The sequence below is a fragment of the Anomaloglossus baeobatrachus genome, chromosome 2, assembly GCF_048569485.1.
Source record: "Anomaloglossus baeobatrachus isolate aAnoBae1 chromosome 2, aAnoBae1.hap1, whole genome shotgun sequence".
NCBI lineage: Eukaryota > Metazoa > Chordata > Amphibia > Anura > Aromobatidae > Anomaloglossus > Anomaloglossus baeobatrachus.
Genome location: NC_134354.1, coordinates 163380642 through 163398877, shown reverse-complemented (window position 1 = coordinate 163398877; position 18236 = coordinate 163380642). Strand labels below are relative to the sequence as shown.

Genomic DNA, 18236 nt, shown 5'->3' with positions numbered 1-18236 from the left:
CAACATAACGCAGTGTCGTAGGTTCTTATTCATGGATGGTGTTTTTCAATAGTAGAAGAATGAGGCTCTATCAGGCGTTGTCGGCTCCTATTAATGGAGTGTGCAAGGCTCAATTGTTTTCACAAGTTGACGCGTTTATTAACTACAAAAAGTAAAAGAATAATACAATAAAATATAAAGTATTTAAAATGTTAAATTGTTAATAGAGAAAAGGATTGCGCTCTACAGACTACGTAACTGTTCAAGCTGACCGCGCCTGATTGACGCGCATTCTTCCACTTTTGGAATTAGTGTAAATATATTGGTAACCGGTGTTTTGAAAAGCAAATTCTCAAACCTTTCTAAAATGCTACTTTTTAACATTAAAACCTGAACCTTGTAGAGAAGATTGCACTGCTGTTCTGAATATGGATTTTTAAAGTAAGCACATCAGCCTCATCAGGGCAAAGGGATCTTTTAAATATGGTGTGATTTTTGATATAGTGAAATATGGCGACAGGTCCCGAGCTGTAAACCATATAACAATATTGGCTTCTACTCCCACCTAGTGGTCAAGGGTGTTTACTACAATTAGTCAATTTTCTGCATAAAACCACATTTTATATATGGATTTTAACACGTATAAAAAATGGTAAACCTACAAAAAAAAATAAAAAAAAATCACTATAATATAATAAATTTCTAGAGGATATTCCAAACTATTGGAACCTACAAAAAATTGAATAAACACTCAAAAATGAATGTAAATATAATTGTATTCATAAAAAAAGGACTTAATTAAAATATATGGGGACTGACATAACAAAAAACAATAATGTCAATGCTAACATATCATGCGTAACGTGAAACAGTAAATACCCCGGGTAGGCGCTGACTTTATTCCTTTTAGACAGAGTTAGCCTGAGTTATCATTTACGTTTTCCTATCTTATAGTCTCGTACAATATCATGTTCTCCATGTACCACCATTATGATATATAGCCTTTGTACTGTCCGTGCTGATCGTCTCCTTATCTGATGCTTCTTTCATAAACTTTTAGTTCTGTCGCTCTCCGTATATTTTAATGATTTGTTTAATGAATCTTATACTTAATATAGTTATTCATTTTTTGAGTTTTTTTTAAATTTTTGTTGGTTTAAATGCAAAAAAGTTTGTGTTTTAATAAACCTAAGAGCGTAAACCATATAGAAAGTATACCTGCCAGTTTTTGAAGATGATATTCCCATATTTCAATTAACATATTTAAAAAAAAACAGATTTTACATAATTATATAGTTAGAACGTTGTCTTCTTTATAGCCTTATAAGACTCTGTTCACATGTACATAGATATTCCCCTGATTTATAGACCAAACCTCTATAGGCCGACTGTAGTGTTTGGTTTTGGCCTATGACGGTGTGGTGCAGATCTATACACTTTTGAAAAAGTGGTGCCATTTGTTCTTTTATGCATATAGCTACACCTGGACACTGTTTGCCATTGTCACAACTCCCACACAAAACTATGAACACTTTGCTGCTGTGTATAGATACAATGGCTTCTCCATCATGGATAGATATATTTAGATATTTACAGTGAGTTCTGCACAAAGAATCCTCTCTGTCAATTTTCTCACTAACATGTATTTGAGATTTTGTTACATGTTCTCTACTTACCAAGTTTTGTATTATACTGATGTGTGCCAAAATTCTGAAATTCCTCTCTACAATTTTTGTGTTGCACCTCCTCCATGTTTTTTTATAGGATATTTAGGCCTCGAATCATCATTATCTTTTGTGACTTTTTTTTGTGTAGTTTTGTGCCATTCTGTATCTTTGCACACAAATATTCTATTTGCGCCTTTTTTGAAGTCTTTTTTTTTTTTTGTGTGCGTGCCACTCCCATCCAAGTTTTTATACTCTTAATATATTTTAGGCATCATATTATGTAGCATTGTGTACTTACAATTGCTCAGTTTGCTTTTCTGCCCAGTTAATTCCTCCGTTTTCCATTAGGTCAATGACATCACATGATTTAAAAACTGACTAGCTGAATACTTTTAAACCCTATATAGCAACAGGAACTCACTTTCCCTACATTATTCATCCCCCTCTTTAACTCCTGATCCAGTTGCTCCCACATGCCAGGATTTTGCACTGGTGACTGAAGTTTTTAATCAAGTGATGTCATAGACCTAATAAAAAACAGAAGAATTAACTGGGTAGAAGGGCAATTATATAGACAGCAATTGTAAGTACACAGTGCTATATAGTAAGATGACTGCATTATATTAAGAGGGTAAAATTTTTGATGGGAGAGCTACTTTTAAATGGGTAAAAATGGAAATTGCTTGTAAACTCAAGCAATGTATTCTATAGTTTACGGCTTGTTGCTTAGATTACCAGTTACTGCTTTAGTGTATCAGTGGTGGCTGGTCTCTTAGGCTACACATCAGTTTTTTGGCATCAGGCACAATCCGGCGTGTGCCTGATGCAACGGATCCGGCGCAGAATATGCAAAAACGGATGCGCCGGATCCTTTTTTTCTTACGGATCCGGTATACCAGATCCGTCAAGAAAACGGATCCGGTGCATCAGTTTTTGCATCAGTTTTGTCAGTTTTTTTGCTGGATCCGTTTTTTTACAATACATTGGGGCTTGCTCAGTTTTAAAAAAACGGATCCGGCGGCCGCATCTGTTTTTTGACGCATTATGCGGAAGCGTCCATAGGCTTCCATTGTAAATCACGCCGGATCTGGCGCGATGCATTTTTTTGTCAGAGAGAAAAAACGTTACAAGAGATGTTCCCATCCAGCCACCGCATTAGCCAATTACGACGGATCCGGCAAAAGCCGGATGCAACGCAAGGCCATCAGGCACAATCCGGTGCTAATACAAATCAATGGGGATAAAACTGATCCGGCGCCTCGCTCCCCGCTTCTTTCATGAAACCGCTCAAAATATTTCGGTACCAATTGCAATTTTTTTCAGGAAACAGCCTCGAGTTTTATGTAGGGTCATCATGTCAATGGTTTGTAAAACACACCTGATTACAATATAAAAATATAATTCTTAATTTCTCCTCCATCTAGGACATGGACACTGTGCGGCACACCGGAATACCTGGCACCAGAAGTCATTCAGAGCAAAGGCCATGGGAGAGCAGTGGACTGGTGGGCATTGGGCATCCTAATATTTGAAATGCTGTCTGGGTAAGACTGCTTTCCGAATACATTTGTAGGTTATTGCCAAACAGTAAGAAACTTATATGAATAAAGGCCACAAAGTCAAATATGGCACAGTGGCTCAGTGGTTAGCGCTGTTGCTTTACAGCTCCGGGGTCCTGGATTCAACTACCACCAAGGACAACATCTACAAGGAGTTTGTATGTTCTTCCCGAGCTTGTGGGGGTCTCCTCTAACACTCCAAAGACATACTGATAGGAAATTTAAATTGTGAGCCCCAATGGGTACAGCGATGATGATGTTGATGATTGTAAGGTACTGTGGTATTTGATGGCGCCATACAGTGCCTTTTAAAATTGTATTCATACCCTTTTCCACAATTTTTAAGATCACACCCACAAACTTAAAGTGAACCTGTCAGGTGCAATATGCCCCCAGAACCACAAGCAGTTCTGGGTGCATATTTCTAATCCCTGCACACTATGAAGCCAGGTGTCTGCGTCCCATCTTCAAAGAGTGACTGGAAGCGGTGGCAACGGACACAGGTACATGCGTCTGTGCCAAATAACCTGGGCATTGAATAGCATGGCATACCAACATGAGGGCAGACTATTCGGGGGACATAACGCCTTTGGGACTAGTCCCCGCGCTCATTTGCATATCATAAAGGATGTTTAGAAATACTTTTTCGAATGATCTCTTTATCTATGATAGTGTATACAGGGACAGTTAGGCAGGGATTAGCAATATGCACCCAGAACTGCTCGTGGTTCTGGTGCATATTACACCTGACTTGTTCCATTTTAATGTACTTTATTGGGATTTTATGTGATATACCAACACTAAGTAGTTAGTACAATTGTGACTGCATTTGTATTCCGCCCCCTTGAGTGAATACTTTGTAGGACCACCTTCACTGCAATTACTGCTGCATCTTTTGGGGTATATCTCTTACAGATTTGCACAGCTAGAGGTGACATTTTTGCCCTGCATATTTGCACACTAGCTCTACCTCAGTGAGATCGAATGGAGGCATCTGTGAACAGCAGTTCTCAAGTCTTGTGACAGATTCACAGATTCTCTATGTGATTTAGGTCTGGACCGTGACTGGGCCATTCACACACATGAATATGCTTTTTTATGCCTTTTATTTACCTGTATTTTGCTCCATCCTTTTTCCCATCAATTTGACCAGCTTTACTGTCCATGTTTGATGGTGGGGATGGTGTTTTCAGGGTGATGTGCAGTATTAGTTTTCCACCACACAGTGTTTTGTATTTAGCCCACAAAGTTTCTTTGGTCTCATCTGACCAGAGCACCACATAAATGAAAGGAAAAGGCAGAGAGGAGCAATGTCATAGGTATGGACTACCCTGCCAGCATTATCTGTAGATAACTCTCACCTCTCTTCCTTCTGTCAGGTCAATACACGAAGCAGACAAATACATATAGATATACATGTGTGCGATGTCACGTCACATGTGTGTGTCATTTTAGGATCTCTCCACGGTTGTTCAGTGGGTTTTAGATCTGCTCTCATTGCTGCCACTTCAGAATTCTCCAGAGCCTTGTTTCCACCCATCTTTGCGTGCTTCTTGAAGTTTGTTTAGTGTCATTGTCCTGCTGGAAGGCCCATCACCTAGGACGCAAACCAGATTTCTGACACTGGGCACTACAGTACAACCCTAAATTCTTTGGTAATATTCATCTTTCATGATGCCTTTCCCATTATTAAAGCCCCCAGTGCCAGAGGCAGCAAAACAACTTCAAAATATCTTTGAACCTTCACCATATTTGAAGGCCTCATTCCATTTTCAGTAAACGGTAGAATGTTGTGCTTTACCAAAAAGCTCTATCTTGGTCTCATATGTCCCCAAAACGCATTCTCAGAAGGATTTTGATTTACTCGTACATTTTAGCAAACTGCAGTCCCCACAGCTAAGGTATCGGCCATAGGGTAAGGGAACTGTGCTCGGCCCTGGAGCTGAGACCTATTTGTTGTATTGACCAGTTAGTTCGTTTTTTAATAAAAACTTTGCAGTGAGAATTCTGGGCCCTGGTGAGATAAGGGTTAAATATGATAGAGAAGAGGGCTGGCAGGTAACTTTTAGCTTATGAGTACAAGATTATATTAGAAGTGTATAGTATTTAGACGACCCTAATGTAGTACAGCTGGTGCAGTAGTTTCTTCCGTCATTGCATGCTTAGATGTATATGGACCATAACCACAATCAGTGATTGGATTGGGAGGATACAAGGCAGCGTTTAATGCATGATAAACATGAGACACTGCAATTCATCCAACAGTCTTGATTTTTAAAAAGGCAAAATATAAAAAGTGCACTCATGGATATCACAGAGCCCGACGTCCGCTTGTGCATAGTATGGAGTCACCTCCTCGCTAGATTGAATTAGCTTTTTAGTAATGCTTAGTTATTCTTTCCTAGAAGCAAAGATTTGTGTGGACTGTATGTGTAGACTCCTTCAATATCAAAAGTTATATGAACATTGCCTTTAAGAATAGTTTTTAGAATTGTACTGTCCACTTTGGTACTTAGGAGCTTTCACCGTCTATATCTGCCTAACGTGGTCCTTGGTATTACATATCCATGTTGGCCTTTGGTATAGCGGGAAAGCCGGAGGGGGCAGTTACTTGCTTATCGTGTCCTCTGTAAAGGGTACTTTACATGCTGCTATATCGCTAGAGAGTGTACCCGCCCCCGTCAGTTGTGCGTCACGGGCAAATCGCTGCCCGTGGCGCACAACATCGCTTACACCCGTCACACGGACTTACCTTCCCTGCGACGTCATTGTGGCCGGTGAACCGCCTCCTTTCTAAGGGGGTGGTACGTGCGGCGTCACAGCGACGTCACACTGCAGCCGTTCAATAGAAGCGGAGGGGCGGAGATGAGCGTGACTAACATCCCGCCCACCTCCTTCCTTCGTCATTGCGGCTGGCCGCAGGTACGAGGTTGTTCCTCGTTCCTGCGGTGTCGCACATAGCGATGTGTGCTGCCGCAGGAACGACATACAACCTCGCTACTGAATAGGCAACGATTTTTGGTAAGTGAATAACGTCTCACATACCAACGATTTTTGCCTCTTTTGCGATTGTTTAAGGTCGTTCATAGGTGTTACACACTGCAACGTCGCTAACGACGCCGGATGTGCGTCACAAACACCGTGACCCCGACGATATATCGTTAGCGATGTCGCAGCGTGTAAATGGCCCTTTAGTCTGCACAGAACTGAACATTTTGGATCATATGAACAAATCACTGAACTAAAATGCAGGAAATCCCATTCATTGACATAAAATCTACTTTTTAGATTCACATTATGAGTTGGAATTTAGGGCACCATTATCAATCATGGAGTATCTTTTGAGAAGTGTGTCACAAATTAGGTTTAACAAAATTAAAGATTTTTTTTTTTGTTTTTTGTTTTATCCATCCCTCCCCACATACAATTTTTTTAATGAAAAAATTATACGACTTCTTACAAAGTTGAAGTTCAGAAATGGGGCTGCAACCTGTCCACCAACTAGAAAAGCCGATTTGAATCGCTTATTCACAAACTGCTACACGTGGCATCAAGCTATAAAATGAGTTGAAAATGAATGATAATTTTACCCAATATATATGCAGATGTAGTCAAGTTTAACTTGACAAATGAAGAATCATCTTCATAACTTGTCACAGAAGGTTATCTCACTTAAGAGGATGAAGAACACGTAACACTCCATAAATTAGCTGCTCCACATCAACAGAGCAGACCTGCCTCTTCCACTCTGCTATGTCAATGGGGCATGACTGTTGGCGTCATGCTGATTTACTAGCTGACTTCCGGTAGTTATGCAGGTGAGAGTAGATTGTCTATGGCATGATATGGGCAGTCACATCCCATAATCAGAGTGAAAGGGAAGAAGCTACTCTCTTAACACAACATCAGCAAAAGCTGCAGAGTCGCCAGCCAAAGCGGTGTGTGACAGCTCGGAGGTGGCAAAGATCAGTGGTGGGCAGAATAGGTAGGTAGATAGCAACTAACTTCCTGATCCTAGGTCAAAATGAAAAAATAAAATTGTCCCGGATAACCCCTTTTAAAGTAAACTTGCTAACATCTGTGTGGATGTATGCGTGTATATAGATAGCTGCAAATTGCGGATACTGATGCACCATTCCAGCATGCCAGTGGTGAGGAAACTTTAAATGCTCCTCTGGGAAATATGCAAATTGTGTCTTCAGGGAGGACGGAGACAAACTCTAGTGCAACCTATTGGAGGTAGCAATCCTAAAACTCAAAATTGACCCTTCAACGACCCTTGTCGTATGACTTAGGATTTATGCCAGATCAGAACTTTAATTTGCAGGTGTGGAGTCAGTATCCGCAAGGAGAAAAGCTTCTCCTTTCGACCCAGTCTTAGCCTCTGATATAGCCAGATCAGATCTTATACTTTGCACTGACAAGGAACAACCATCCCGAAACAGTGTCTGCAAATTGAAGTTATGATCTTAAGTCATATGAAAAAGCTTGTTAAAGGGTCACTTTTGACTTTTAGGATTGCTACTTCCAATTGGTGGCACTAGAGTTCATCTACTTCCTCACTGAAGAGACAATTTACATATTTCCCAGAGGAGCATTGTGGCTTAAAGTCTCCTCACCACTGACATACTGGAATGGTGTGTCAGTCTCCGCAAGGAGAATAGTTTCCCCTATAGATAGCTTTAATGCAGGGGCGGATATACAAGTGGAGCAACTTGTTCATTCCCATGGGGGTCGAAAAGCTAAATTGTACATTATGATGAACTATTAGTATTATTGTTCTTCCATAAGGGCCCTCTTCTGTCTGTGTCTGCCACTGATATGTGTATACATTGTTTATTTTGTGTATCACAGTCTTCAGTTTTGTAGCACTTATGTTAAGGCTTCATGAGTTTCTGTTGTAGGCTCCTTTTGAGCAAAATTGGAGGAATATCCGTGAAATAAGCTATAAATATCCATTATGTGTGGGTCTGACTCTCAGCACCGCCACTAATCAGATGAACAAAGCATGTTTCACTATTTATTTTCATGGCATTTTTCATTATTGATGTTTTGTGTTTATAATGTTTACAAAATGGTTCTTTTGTGTTTCCGCAGGTTCCCCCCATTTTTCGATGACAATCCCTTTGGAATATATCAGAAAATTCTGGCTGGCAAAATTGATTTTCCAAGACATTTAGATTTGTATGTGAAGTAAGTAACCCCTCCAATCAAATCTTCAGATGTTGCTAGAACAGTTTTTTTAATTTAGTCACAAATTTAAGGTCTCTGTAGGTAGACTTCTCATTTACAGATAATTACCTTACTTTCTCCTTTCTAGCATATTCACTCTGGTTTTTTTTAGAAGTCAAATCAATATAATTTCAAGCAAGTTAAGGTTTAAGAATGATTCTGGAGGATGAGTTTGAGAAGAGCCTGATTGATGGGTTCTCGGTTTGGTTACCCTATAACCTATGCTAGTAAAATATACACAGGGCTCCATATTCCCTCTGCCACATTTACTTACAGTCTAAAGCCTCTGTCACACGTCTGTGAAAAACCACATACGTTTTGCACGGATGTGTAAAAGGTGCGTATGGCCCTCCGTGTGCCGAGATTTTGTCTCACGAATGCTCTTCGTGTGCTATCCGTGATAATACACGGAGAACAGGAACTTTTTGCTCACCTGTCGCTAGCGCTGCTGTCAGTGGTGCTGATGTCTTCCGCTCTGCGGTCTCCGTCCGGCTCTGCTGACTCCCCGCTGCTGCTGCTTCCGGTCCTAAGTGCAGTGAGTATGCGATGAGCATAAAGAGCGGGGGTCGGAAGCAAGTGATAGCAGCGGCTGAGACAGCAGGGCTGGAAAAGGCAAGTGTTGAAATTAATTTTATTTCACAGAAACGTGGTTTTCACCGGTACGTGTCACACGGATCACATCACATCCATGTGACACCCGTGCTGTCGGAGAAAAACGGACATGTCTACATGTTGAGCACACGTATGCTCCACGCAGTCCATGTGAAAACACGCACATGTGTGCAGACCATTGATTTTAATGAGTCTACGTGTGTTAGTGTCTCCGGTACGTGTGAAAACGGACATCACATGTACCGGAGACACGGATGTGTGAAGGGGGCCTAAGGTTTTGGTTCAGAGCACATTGACTTTAGTGATATATCTGTGTAATCACTCTACTGTATGTAACCTCTTAGCAGAAGAGAGCAATCTATCAATGGTGTCAGCCATTAGTATCCTCTACAGAGAACTTTCTGGAAATTGGGTGGCTTGTAATCACAACTCTGAAACATCACAAGATCCTTTAAATTTCCCCCTTAAGCTGTAGAATAGCCATAATGTGTGTGATCTTATTGGAATATATGGGACCATTGTACTCCGTATAAGGTCTCTTGACGTGTCCGTGCCTCGGACTGCATGTTCTGCACATGGCTCTCTACTATTTAGTCCCGTTCTTGCCTATGACATGAATATGAATTGCCATTTTTTTCTACTTTACCCTTCATATAAACATTACATTATTACATGATTCCATTGCCAGAAGAGTTCCTGAACCAGAAAAAAAAGGTTCAGCACATTACCGTAGATCAAGACCTGAAAGACTGGAAATCAATAACAGCATTTACGCTGGATATCTGGTTTGGATTTTGTTTTTCCATCTAATGATTTTAAATGATGTCTCCTGAGAGGCTTTTAGGAATTAATGAGAAACATTATAGCACCAGGCATTGAATGAAGTCATGTGTTCTCCGCTCAGTACTGCCCCTCAGTGAGTCCGTGGGTCAGCCGCTCATCATTGTGGGTCAGTACTTTGTGCAGACCAAGCTCCTATCATGTTATTAGCATTTGTCTTTGCTGATTTGGCATTTATGTAGGACAAACATATCATTATACAGGCATTTTCATTGAGTGGCTAAGCAATCATGGAAGTATGCCTACATGATGTATGCCTGCTGATAACACTTATCCCTTCCCTCCATCTGTGCAGGACGCTTCCCGGGCCATGGGAATCTGAGGGATATGGGTATTTTATTCCCTAAAGGCATATGAACACTACAAGTGCTATATAGTGAAGAAGATGTGGAGGACGTGCTTATTAGTCCCTGTGAATTTTGGTTGATGATGAATTATATTTGTAAAGGGGTTGCCAAAAATAAAAGTGATCCTGACCCTCACTAAGCCCCGGCAGTTACCGTAATGATGCTCACCCAGGGTTTGACGGTCTCTGCTTCTTGGTCCCAACCCCATACACCGGAAGGGGACGCACAGCCAATCACTGACTGCAGCAATGACGGTCTTAACATTTCATTGCCTTAGTGAGCATTTCCAGACATTTTTGGTGTCTTGAGGCCAAACCAGATGGGTATTACTACTTTTTTTTTTTAATTTTTTTTATTTATTTTAGTGTCTGAACCCCTTAACATTTTTTTAATCTCCCTAGATTTCTTGGTAAATATCAAACTTGGTTATGTTCTCCCCGCTGTCCTCTGCAGACAGAGACTAAAGCGGGCTTTACACGCTACAATATATCTTACGATGTGTTGACGGGGTCACGTCGTAAGTGACGCACATCCGGCATACTAAGTTATATTGTAACATGTGACGGCTACGTGCGATTGTGATTGAACGTTAAAACGTTCATCGCACGCACGTCGTTCAATTCCTAAAAATTGAACGTGAGGTTGTTCAATGTTCCCGAGGCAGCACACATCGCAGTGTGTGACACCCCGGGAACGATGAACAGATCTTACCTGTGTCCTGCCGGCAATGCGGAAGGAAGGAGGTGGGCGGGATGTTTACGTCCCGCTCATCTCCGCCCCTCTGCTTCTATTGGCTGGCTGCCGCGTGACGTCGATGTGACGCCAAACGTCCCTCCCACTCCAGGAAGTGGATGTTCGCCGCCCACAGCGAGGTCGTATGGTAGGTAAGTACGTGTGACAGCAAATAATCGTTTGTGCAACACGTTCAACAAATTCAATGTGCCGCACATACGATGGGGGCAGGTACGATCGCATACGATATCGTATGCTTAATCGTAACGTGTAAAGCAGGCTTAATGGTAACATTTGTCAAACTTTGTCATACAGCTTCCCAACCAGAGGAAATTTGTAAAAATGGTTTAAATGTCATGGACATGGCTGCCACGCACATAAGATATCCTTCAGAAAAGTCCCTGCCACATACCCTTATTACCAATCTGAGCCATATCGACAGTGCTAGTCCCAGTAGAGCACATAGTGTAGGTTTAGGAGATATGGGTGTGCTCTCTCCTTCTTTAAACTCCCCTCCCATGTGGGGCCGTCCCAGCATTGTCTGCATAGGGTTTGCCAGGACTCATGTGATATTGTTATTCTATGTGAGTCCTGAGACTATTGGGCTGCTGTGTCCTCACCTCCATTGGGCAAACCTCATACAAGCAGAAGGGATGAAATCACAGAAGATCAATAATGGATGTTGATTGGTTGCATGGCTCCCATAAAGCATAACATTTTCAGGTCAATGGCCTACTATTGCCACATGAGCAATGAAAGACCCAACGTAGACGTAGTTGGAACTGTACTGGTGCGAACAGTGACTGATGCTTTTGTTATACATGGCGGACTAGTTCATTTACAAAGGGCTTGTCTAAGTAGTGGATTCTTAGGGGCACTTTGCACACTACAACATCGCAGGTGCGATGTCGGTGGGGTCAAATCGAAAGTGACGCACTTCCGGTGTCGCTCTCGACATCGTAGTGTGTAAAGCATTTTTGATTAACGAGTAGAAAAGCGTCGTAATCGTATCATCGGTGTAGCGTCGGTCATTTCCATGAATTGGGAAAGACCGATTTTACGATGTTGTTCCTCGTTCCTGCGGCAGCACACATTGCTGTGTGGGAAGCCGCAGGAGCGAGGAACATCTCCAACCTGCGTCCTGGCCGGCTATGCGGAAGGAAGGAGGTGGGCGGGATGTTTACGTCCCGCTCATCTCCGCCCCTCCGCTTCTAATGGCCGCCTGCCGTGTGACGTCGCTATGATGCCGCACAATCCGCCCCCTTAGGAAGGAGGCGGTTCGCCGGCCAGAGCGACGTCTCGGGGCAGGTGAATGCATGTGAAGCTGCCGTAGCGATAATGTTCCCTACGGCAGCTATCACCATGATATCGCAGCTGCGACAGGGGCGGGGACTATCGCGCTCGGCATCGCAGTATCAGCTTGCGATGTCGTAGTGTGCAAAGTACCCCTTAGTCCACATTAGTCAGAAATGTTGGGGATTTTATTGCTGGATTTCCTTAGGTAAATCCATAGTAGATTTTTCTAGCAAACAAGTGAATGAGACTTCACAGAATTTCATCTATGTGCTGTTGTGGACTTTTTCCTCAAAGAAATTGACTTGTGGTGCAGATTTTCAAATCTATAACATGAAATATCCATCGCAGGTTGAGTATTCAATGAAGTAATCCGCAATCAAATCCACACGTGATGGAAATAGTGCAGATTTCAAAGGGAACCTGTCACCAGGATTTTCCATGACGAGCTGTGGCAACCACCACTGAGCCCTTATACACAGCATTCTAGAGTACAGTGGAACATTGGATTACGAGCATATTTGGTTCCGGGAGTGTGCTCTTAAACCAAGTTACTCTCTTATATCAAAGCGAATTTTCCCATAGGAAATAATTGAAACACACAGTCAATTTGTTCCACAACCCAAAAATATTTACTATATTTATACAAACTTATTACAGTAATACAAAATAATGTGCAGTATTCATAGAAAAGAATTACAGTACACTAATACAAAATACTGTACAGTACAGTAAAAAACATAAAAACAAATTAAACTGCACATTAGCTTACAATAGAATGGTTGGTGTGTGGGAGATACAGTATAAGCAATGTGCTGTACTGGTTAGCAGAAAGACAGTACAATACTATAGTCACAGATGAAAAATGGTAGAAATGCTATATAGAATATACTGTAGTGTGCAATGGTATACTGTATACAATACATATGTACAGAAAGTTACCTCCAGAGCGGGTCAGAGCACGGTGAAAAGACGGAATTGCATGTGTGCACGTTGAGTATTTGCTCTTCTTGCAAAGCATTGCTCTTAAACCAAGTTATAAATTTGTAAAAAGCTTTTTGCTTGTCTTGCAAAACACTCTCAAACCAAGTTACTCTTAAACCAAGGTTCCACTGTACTATATATATATATATATATATATATATATATATATATATTATATAAAAAGGGCCTAGGCCATTCTGTATAACGTAAAATACACCTTTATTATACTCACCTGGGGGCAGTCCGGTATGATGGATGTCGCTGCTCTCGGTCCGGCACCTCCTCCATCTTGTGCAGTCACCGTCCTCCTTCTTTTGAGTCCCGTGTGGATGACACGTCCTATGTCATCCACACAGGCCGGCATTGCAGTCCTGTTGAGGGCAGATCAAAGTATTGTAGTGCGCATGCGTGGGCGGATTTTGACCTTTCCTCGCCCCTGCGCATTACATTACTGTAATCTGTATTCAGCAGCAATGTCGGCCTGTGTAGCTGACTTAGTACGCGTCATCCACACGGGGCTCAGAAGCACCGGACCCATGATCAGCGACATCAATCGGACTGGACCATTCCCTAGGTGAGTATAATAAAGGAGATTTTTAACGTTCTACAGATCAACCTGGGCTCTTATATACAGTATTCTAGTATGCTGTATATAAGGGCTCACTGGTGGTGGCTGCAGCTCATAAGGGAAAAATATGGTGAAAGGTTCCCTTTAAATCAGTGTTTCCCAAACTCCAGTCTTCATGGCCCCCAACAAGTCATGTTTTCAGGATTTCCTTACTATTGAACAGGTGATGGAATCATTATCAAGGCATCACCTGTACAATATTAAGGAAATCCTGAAAACATGACCTTTTGGGGGTCGTGAGGACTGGAGTTTGGGAACCATTGCTTTAAATCATTAACTTTTTTTTTCCAAAGGGGTATTCCCATCTCAAAGATCCTAATCCAGTATGTAGTAGGTGTAATAACAATAATGTTATCAAATATCTTCAATTGGAAATGTTGTATTGTTCTCCTGATTAGCCAGGTCTCTTACCTCATATGATGGGCATTGCAGCTTAGGTATCTATGGTTATCACCAGGAGAAACTAACTGTCATTATATGAGTGGTTGTAACCATGGATACCTAAGCTGCAATGCCATTTACATGAGGTAAGAGATATGGCTAATCAGGAGAACTATACTACATTTCTTATTGAAGGTATTTGCTGATATTATTCCTACTCCTACTACATACTGGGATAGGATTTTGGAGATGGGAATACCCCTTTAAGCATCAGTAGGTAAATCCACACCAATACTCGATTGATTACAAATTTGCTTCTGAAATGATCCGCCACAAACTTGACACATGTGAATGTAGCCTAACACACAAGAGTAAGTCGCTTACCTCATGTCATCGATCTTGTTCAATACTATTTGGAAGGACTGCTGGGGGCTGCAGAACAGACAGCCATCCATAGGGGGTCCCCTCATTTAGAAAGCACTGGCTGATAGACCACAGCACACAACAGCTGGTAGTATATAAATGAATGCTCATCCCAGTGTCGCCTTGGATTAAACTATACCACAGATGTTAGCAGATTAAAATAGAGCACTTCTATAAATATTCTCCTGAAAATGCCCAGGACACCACTAAACACCTGTGCAGAACAGCCTGTCCATAGACTGCTCTCTGCAGCGCCCCGCAGGACACAATCAACCCAAACCATCGCCATAGAAAATGCACAATTCTGTCTGTGCCGAAAAAAGGGAATGTCATCGTCATGTTATCCCAAATCCTTTCCTTCTCATAGCTGTAACCCTTTCCGAGTTATTGATTTGCTCATTCTTAGAACTAACAGTAATGATAGGGATTAGATGTTACCTGTTCCAGTGCATACACAGTCATCAGAAAAATAAGTACACCCTCTTTGAATGATATGTTTTTACGTATCAGGATAGTAATAAAAAAACCATGGTCTCACAATTTGGTAACTAGAATGTCAGGTGAACTACCAGATGTGACATCTCATTGCTTAGGTTGCAAAACCGAGGTGAAACGGCAGAAGGGGTGTGTGAAAAATTAAGTACACCCCATAAGTCAATGGCTTGTAGAAGCCTCTTTAGCTGCACTCTCAAAGTAATTGTTTTTGGAATCTCTTAAAGGGAATCTGTCACCAGGTTTTTGCTCCCCCATCTGACAGCACCATAATGTAGAGGCCGAGACCTTGATTCCAGCGATGTGTTACTTACTGAGCTGTGTTCTGTCGTTTTGATAAAATCAGTGTTTTCTCTGCTGTAGATCTAGCAGTTATACAGAGCCCATGAATATGCTGGACTACCTCGCAGCACGCCATGTAGTCCTCTAATGACAATCTGCTGCTGATTAAACAGTGATTTTTTATCAAAACTACATTAAATAGCCCAGTAAGTGACCTCTGGAATCAGGGTCTCTGCCCCTACGTTACGCTGCTCTGAGATTAGGTGGCAAATCCTGGTGCCAGATTCCCTTTAATCAGTCTCTGACATTGTTGTGGAGGAGTTTTGGTGCCCTCTTCTTTACAGCGCTGCTTACGTTCATCAGGGTTTGTGTGCAGTTATTTATGCACATCTCTAATTATTTTTTTCACATGAATTTGAAATTATGACAAAAGCATCAAACTAATAATAATGCTATACTACTGGCTAACGTTTGTGGTGACAGTTTGGCTCAAAACACCATATACTCTTTCAACCTGCACAGATAACTATGTCTAAAGTTGAAATTCATTCTCAGCTCATGCAGTGGGGGAGGAGGGGGAAGCAGCTGCAGAACACCTCTCAACATTAACCCATAAAGCCTACTAGAACATACAGTAGGTATATAATTCCAACCCAACCAGTCTCCTGTCCTATGATGGGCAGCTGGCGAGATTATTTGCTTGCCATACATTGGAGATGACCAAGGAAATACATTGAAGTGAAATAGTGGTGGAAGAGCCACCGTTGGTATTTTACCCACAGAAACGTTACATAGCAAAGATATTCACATGAATGTGAACAATGTGGATTTTTTTTTTTCAGAGACCTGATAAAGAAGTTGCTTGTTGTAGACCGCACTAGACGTCTAGGTAACATGAAGGTAAGTAAAAGAGATGTGTTCTGTATACAGACGACATTGTCTAATTCATAAACTGTACAGAAATGGACTATAAGATGCATAAGCTTTTCAGGACATTCATGACACTGTACGTTTGTCTTTCCAGAATGGAGCAGAAGATGTGAAACGTCACAGGTGGTTTAGATCTATAGACTGGGATGCTGTGCCGCAGCGGAAATTAAAGGTGCAAAGATATAGTTTAGTTTGTACAGTAAACGTGCTCACATTGGGCTGAGACATATGGCCAATCCTGCCTTTGTTTGCCAAAGAGTGTTCTATTTGCAGATCCATTTGCTGTTCGGCGTGACGTACTAGTTCTTCTTATTCAGTATACTCTTTTGTGTAGTATTGTGCTTTTTTTTGTTTTTTGCTATGAAGTCACGTGGGCGACATATGACCTTGTTTACCTATGCGGTAACATATGTTGTAATTGACAATTAGAGGTTTACATTAGCAAATCTTTCTCTCTTGCATCCTAAGGCCTTAAAGAGAACTTGTCACCAGATTTGGTGACTATAAGCTGCGGCCACCACCACTGGGCTCTTATATACAGCATGTTAGAATGCTGTATACAAGACCCCAGACCTCCTGTGTAGAGAATAAAAATCACTTTATAATACTTACCTAAATGGTAATAGTCAGATGGGTATCTCCGTTCTCCCAATGCGACGCCTCTTCTTTTACCCATCTTTGTCCTCCTTCTGAACGCATGACACGTCCTACGTCATTCACATAGGCCGGCATTGAGGTCCTGCGCAGGCGCACTTTGATCTGTCCTGAACAGGGCAGATCAAAGTATTGTAGTGCACATGAGCGGGACCTCAATGCCGGCAGGGGTGCATGACGTAGGACGTGTCATGCGTTCACAAGAAAGAGGACAAAGATGGCTGAAAGAGGAGGCGTCGCATTGGGAGAACGGAGACGCCCATCTGCACCATACCGGCCATTTAGGTAAGTATTATAATCTGGTGACCGGTTCCTTTTAAACCTCACCATGACATAGCATACACATAAGTCAGTCGTGGGATGTACTGGCACACGAAAATTTGTCTTCACCGTTATGGCCCTCACTCTTTGAACTTGCTGCTGTTTTTATAATACCTGAAAATGTTGCTAATAAAAAGGAATCCCTCAGCAGCGACCGGAAAGATTAAATGATTGTGGGTCTCAGAATATTGAGATGCAGAAACAAATTACTTTTAGTAATGTCTATTTATTGTTCAAAGGTGGTAAAGCGGAAAAACGGATGTCATTTTAGTGTATTAATACATACACTAGGAGGAATTTGTGCCTCGTTCTCATTTACTCTTTTGTTACCGATCTTCCCCCATCAGCCTCCAATAATGCCAAAAGTATCCCATGAAGGCGACACATCAAATTTTGAAGCTTATCCTGAGGACGACTGGAACAAAGCTCCCCCTGTACCTCCAAAGGATTTGGAAATGTTTCAAAACTTTTAACAAGGTATTAGGTGTAAAATTCACTTATGAGATACCATGAATATAATACAGTGATATTCCTCATATTCAGCCCATGTGGGACCCTCTCATGCTCAACCCTACCTTCTTTTTGGCAAATTGCGCTTTAAAATAGGTGACAAAAGTCACAAATTATTGCACTAAAGTATTGTGCTCCAATAGTAAATGTCACAATGTGCCCAAATTCCCTGCCTAACCAGCCCTGTATAACACTATTCACTAATATGAATGTTTAAAAAACTACTTACTAATTAGTCCTATAGTCACAGGGATGTTTGTTCTCCTTACTCGTTGGCGTTTTTTCCATGTTATTACGCCTCTGTGGGCGTGATAACTAGTGATGGAATTGAAACATCTAATGGATGCAGCAATCCTGGGCGCCTGCAGGC

At 41.6% G+C, this 18236-nt stretch overlaps 1 protein-coding gene across 1 annotated transcript in view; it reads left to right on the top strand.

The window, feature by feature from the left end:
* The window catches only part of PRKX (protein kinase cAMP-dependent X-linked catalytic subunit), a 192772-nt gene extending 174939 nt beyond the window's left edge, over positions 1 to 17833 (top strand). The window contains exons 4-8 of the mRNA XM_075335475.1: positions 3071 to 3190; positions 8303 to 8398; positions 16294 to 16351; positions 16476 to 16553; positions 17704 to 17833. Of these exons, the coding sequence (XP_075191590.1) occupies positions 3071 to 3190; positions 8303 to 8398; positions 16294 to 16351; positions 16476 to 16553; positions 17704 to 17829 (478 nt within the window). The 3' untranslated portion in view covers positions 17830 to 17833. The remainder of the gene's footprint in view (positions 1 to 3070; positions 3191 to 8302; positions 8399 to 16293; positions 16352 to 16475; positions 16554 to 17703) is intronic.
* The last annotated feature ends 403 nt before the right edge of the window (positions 17834 to 18236 follow it).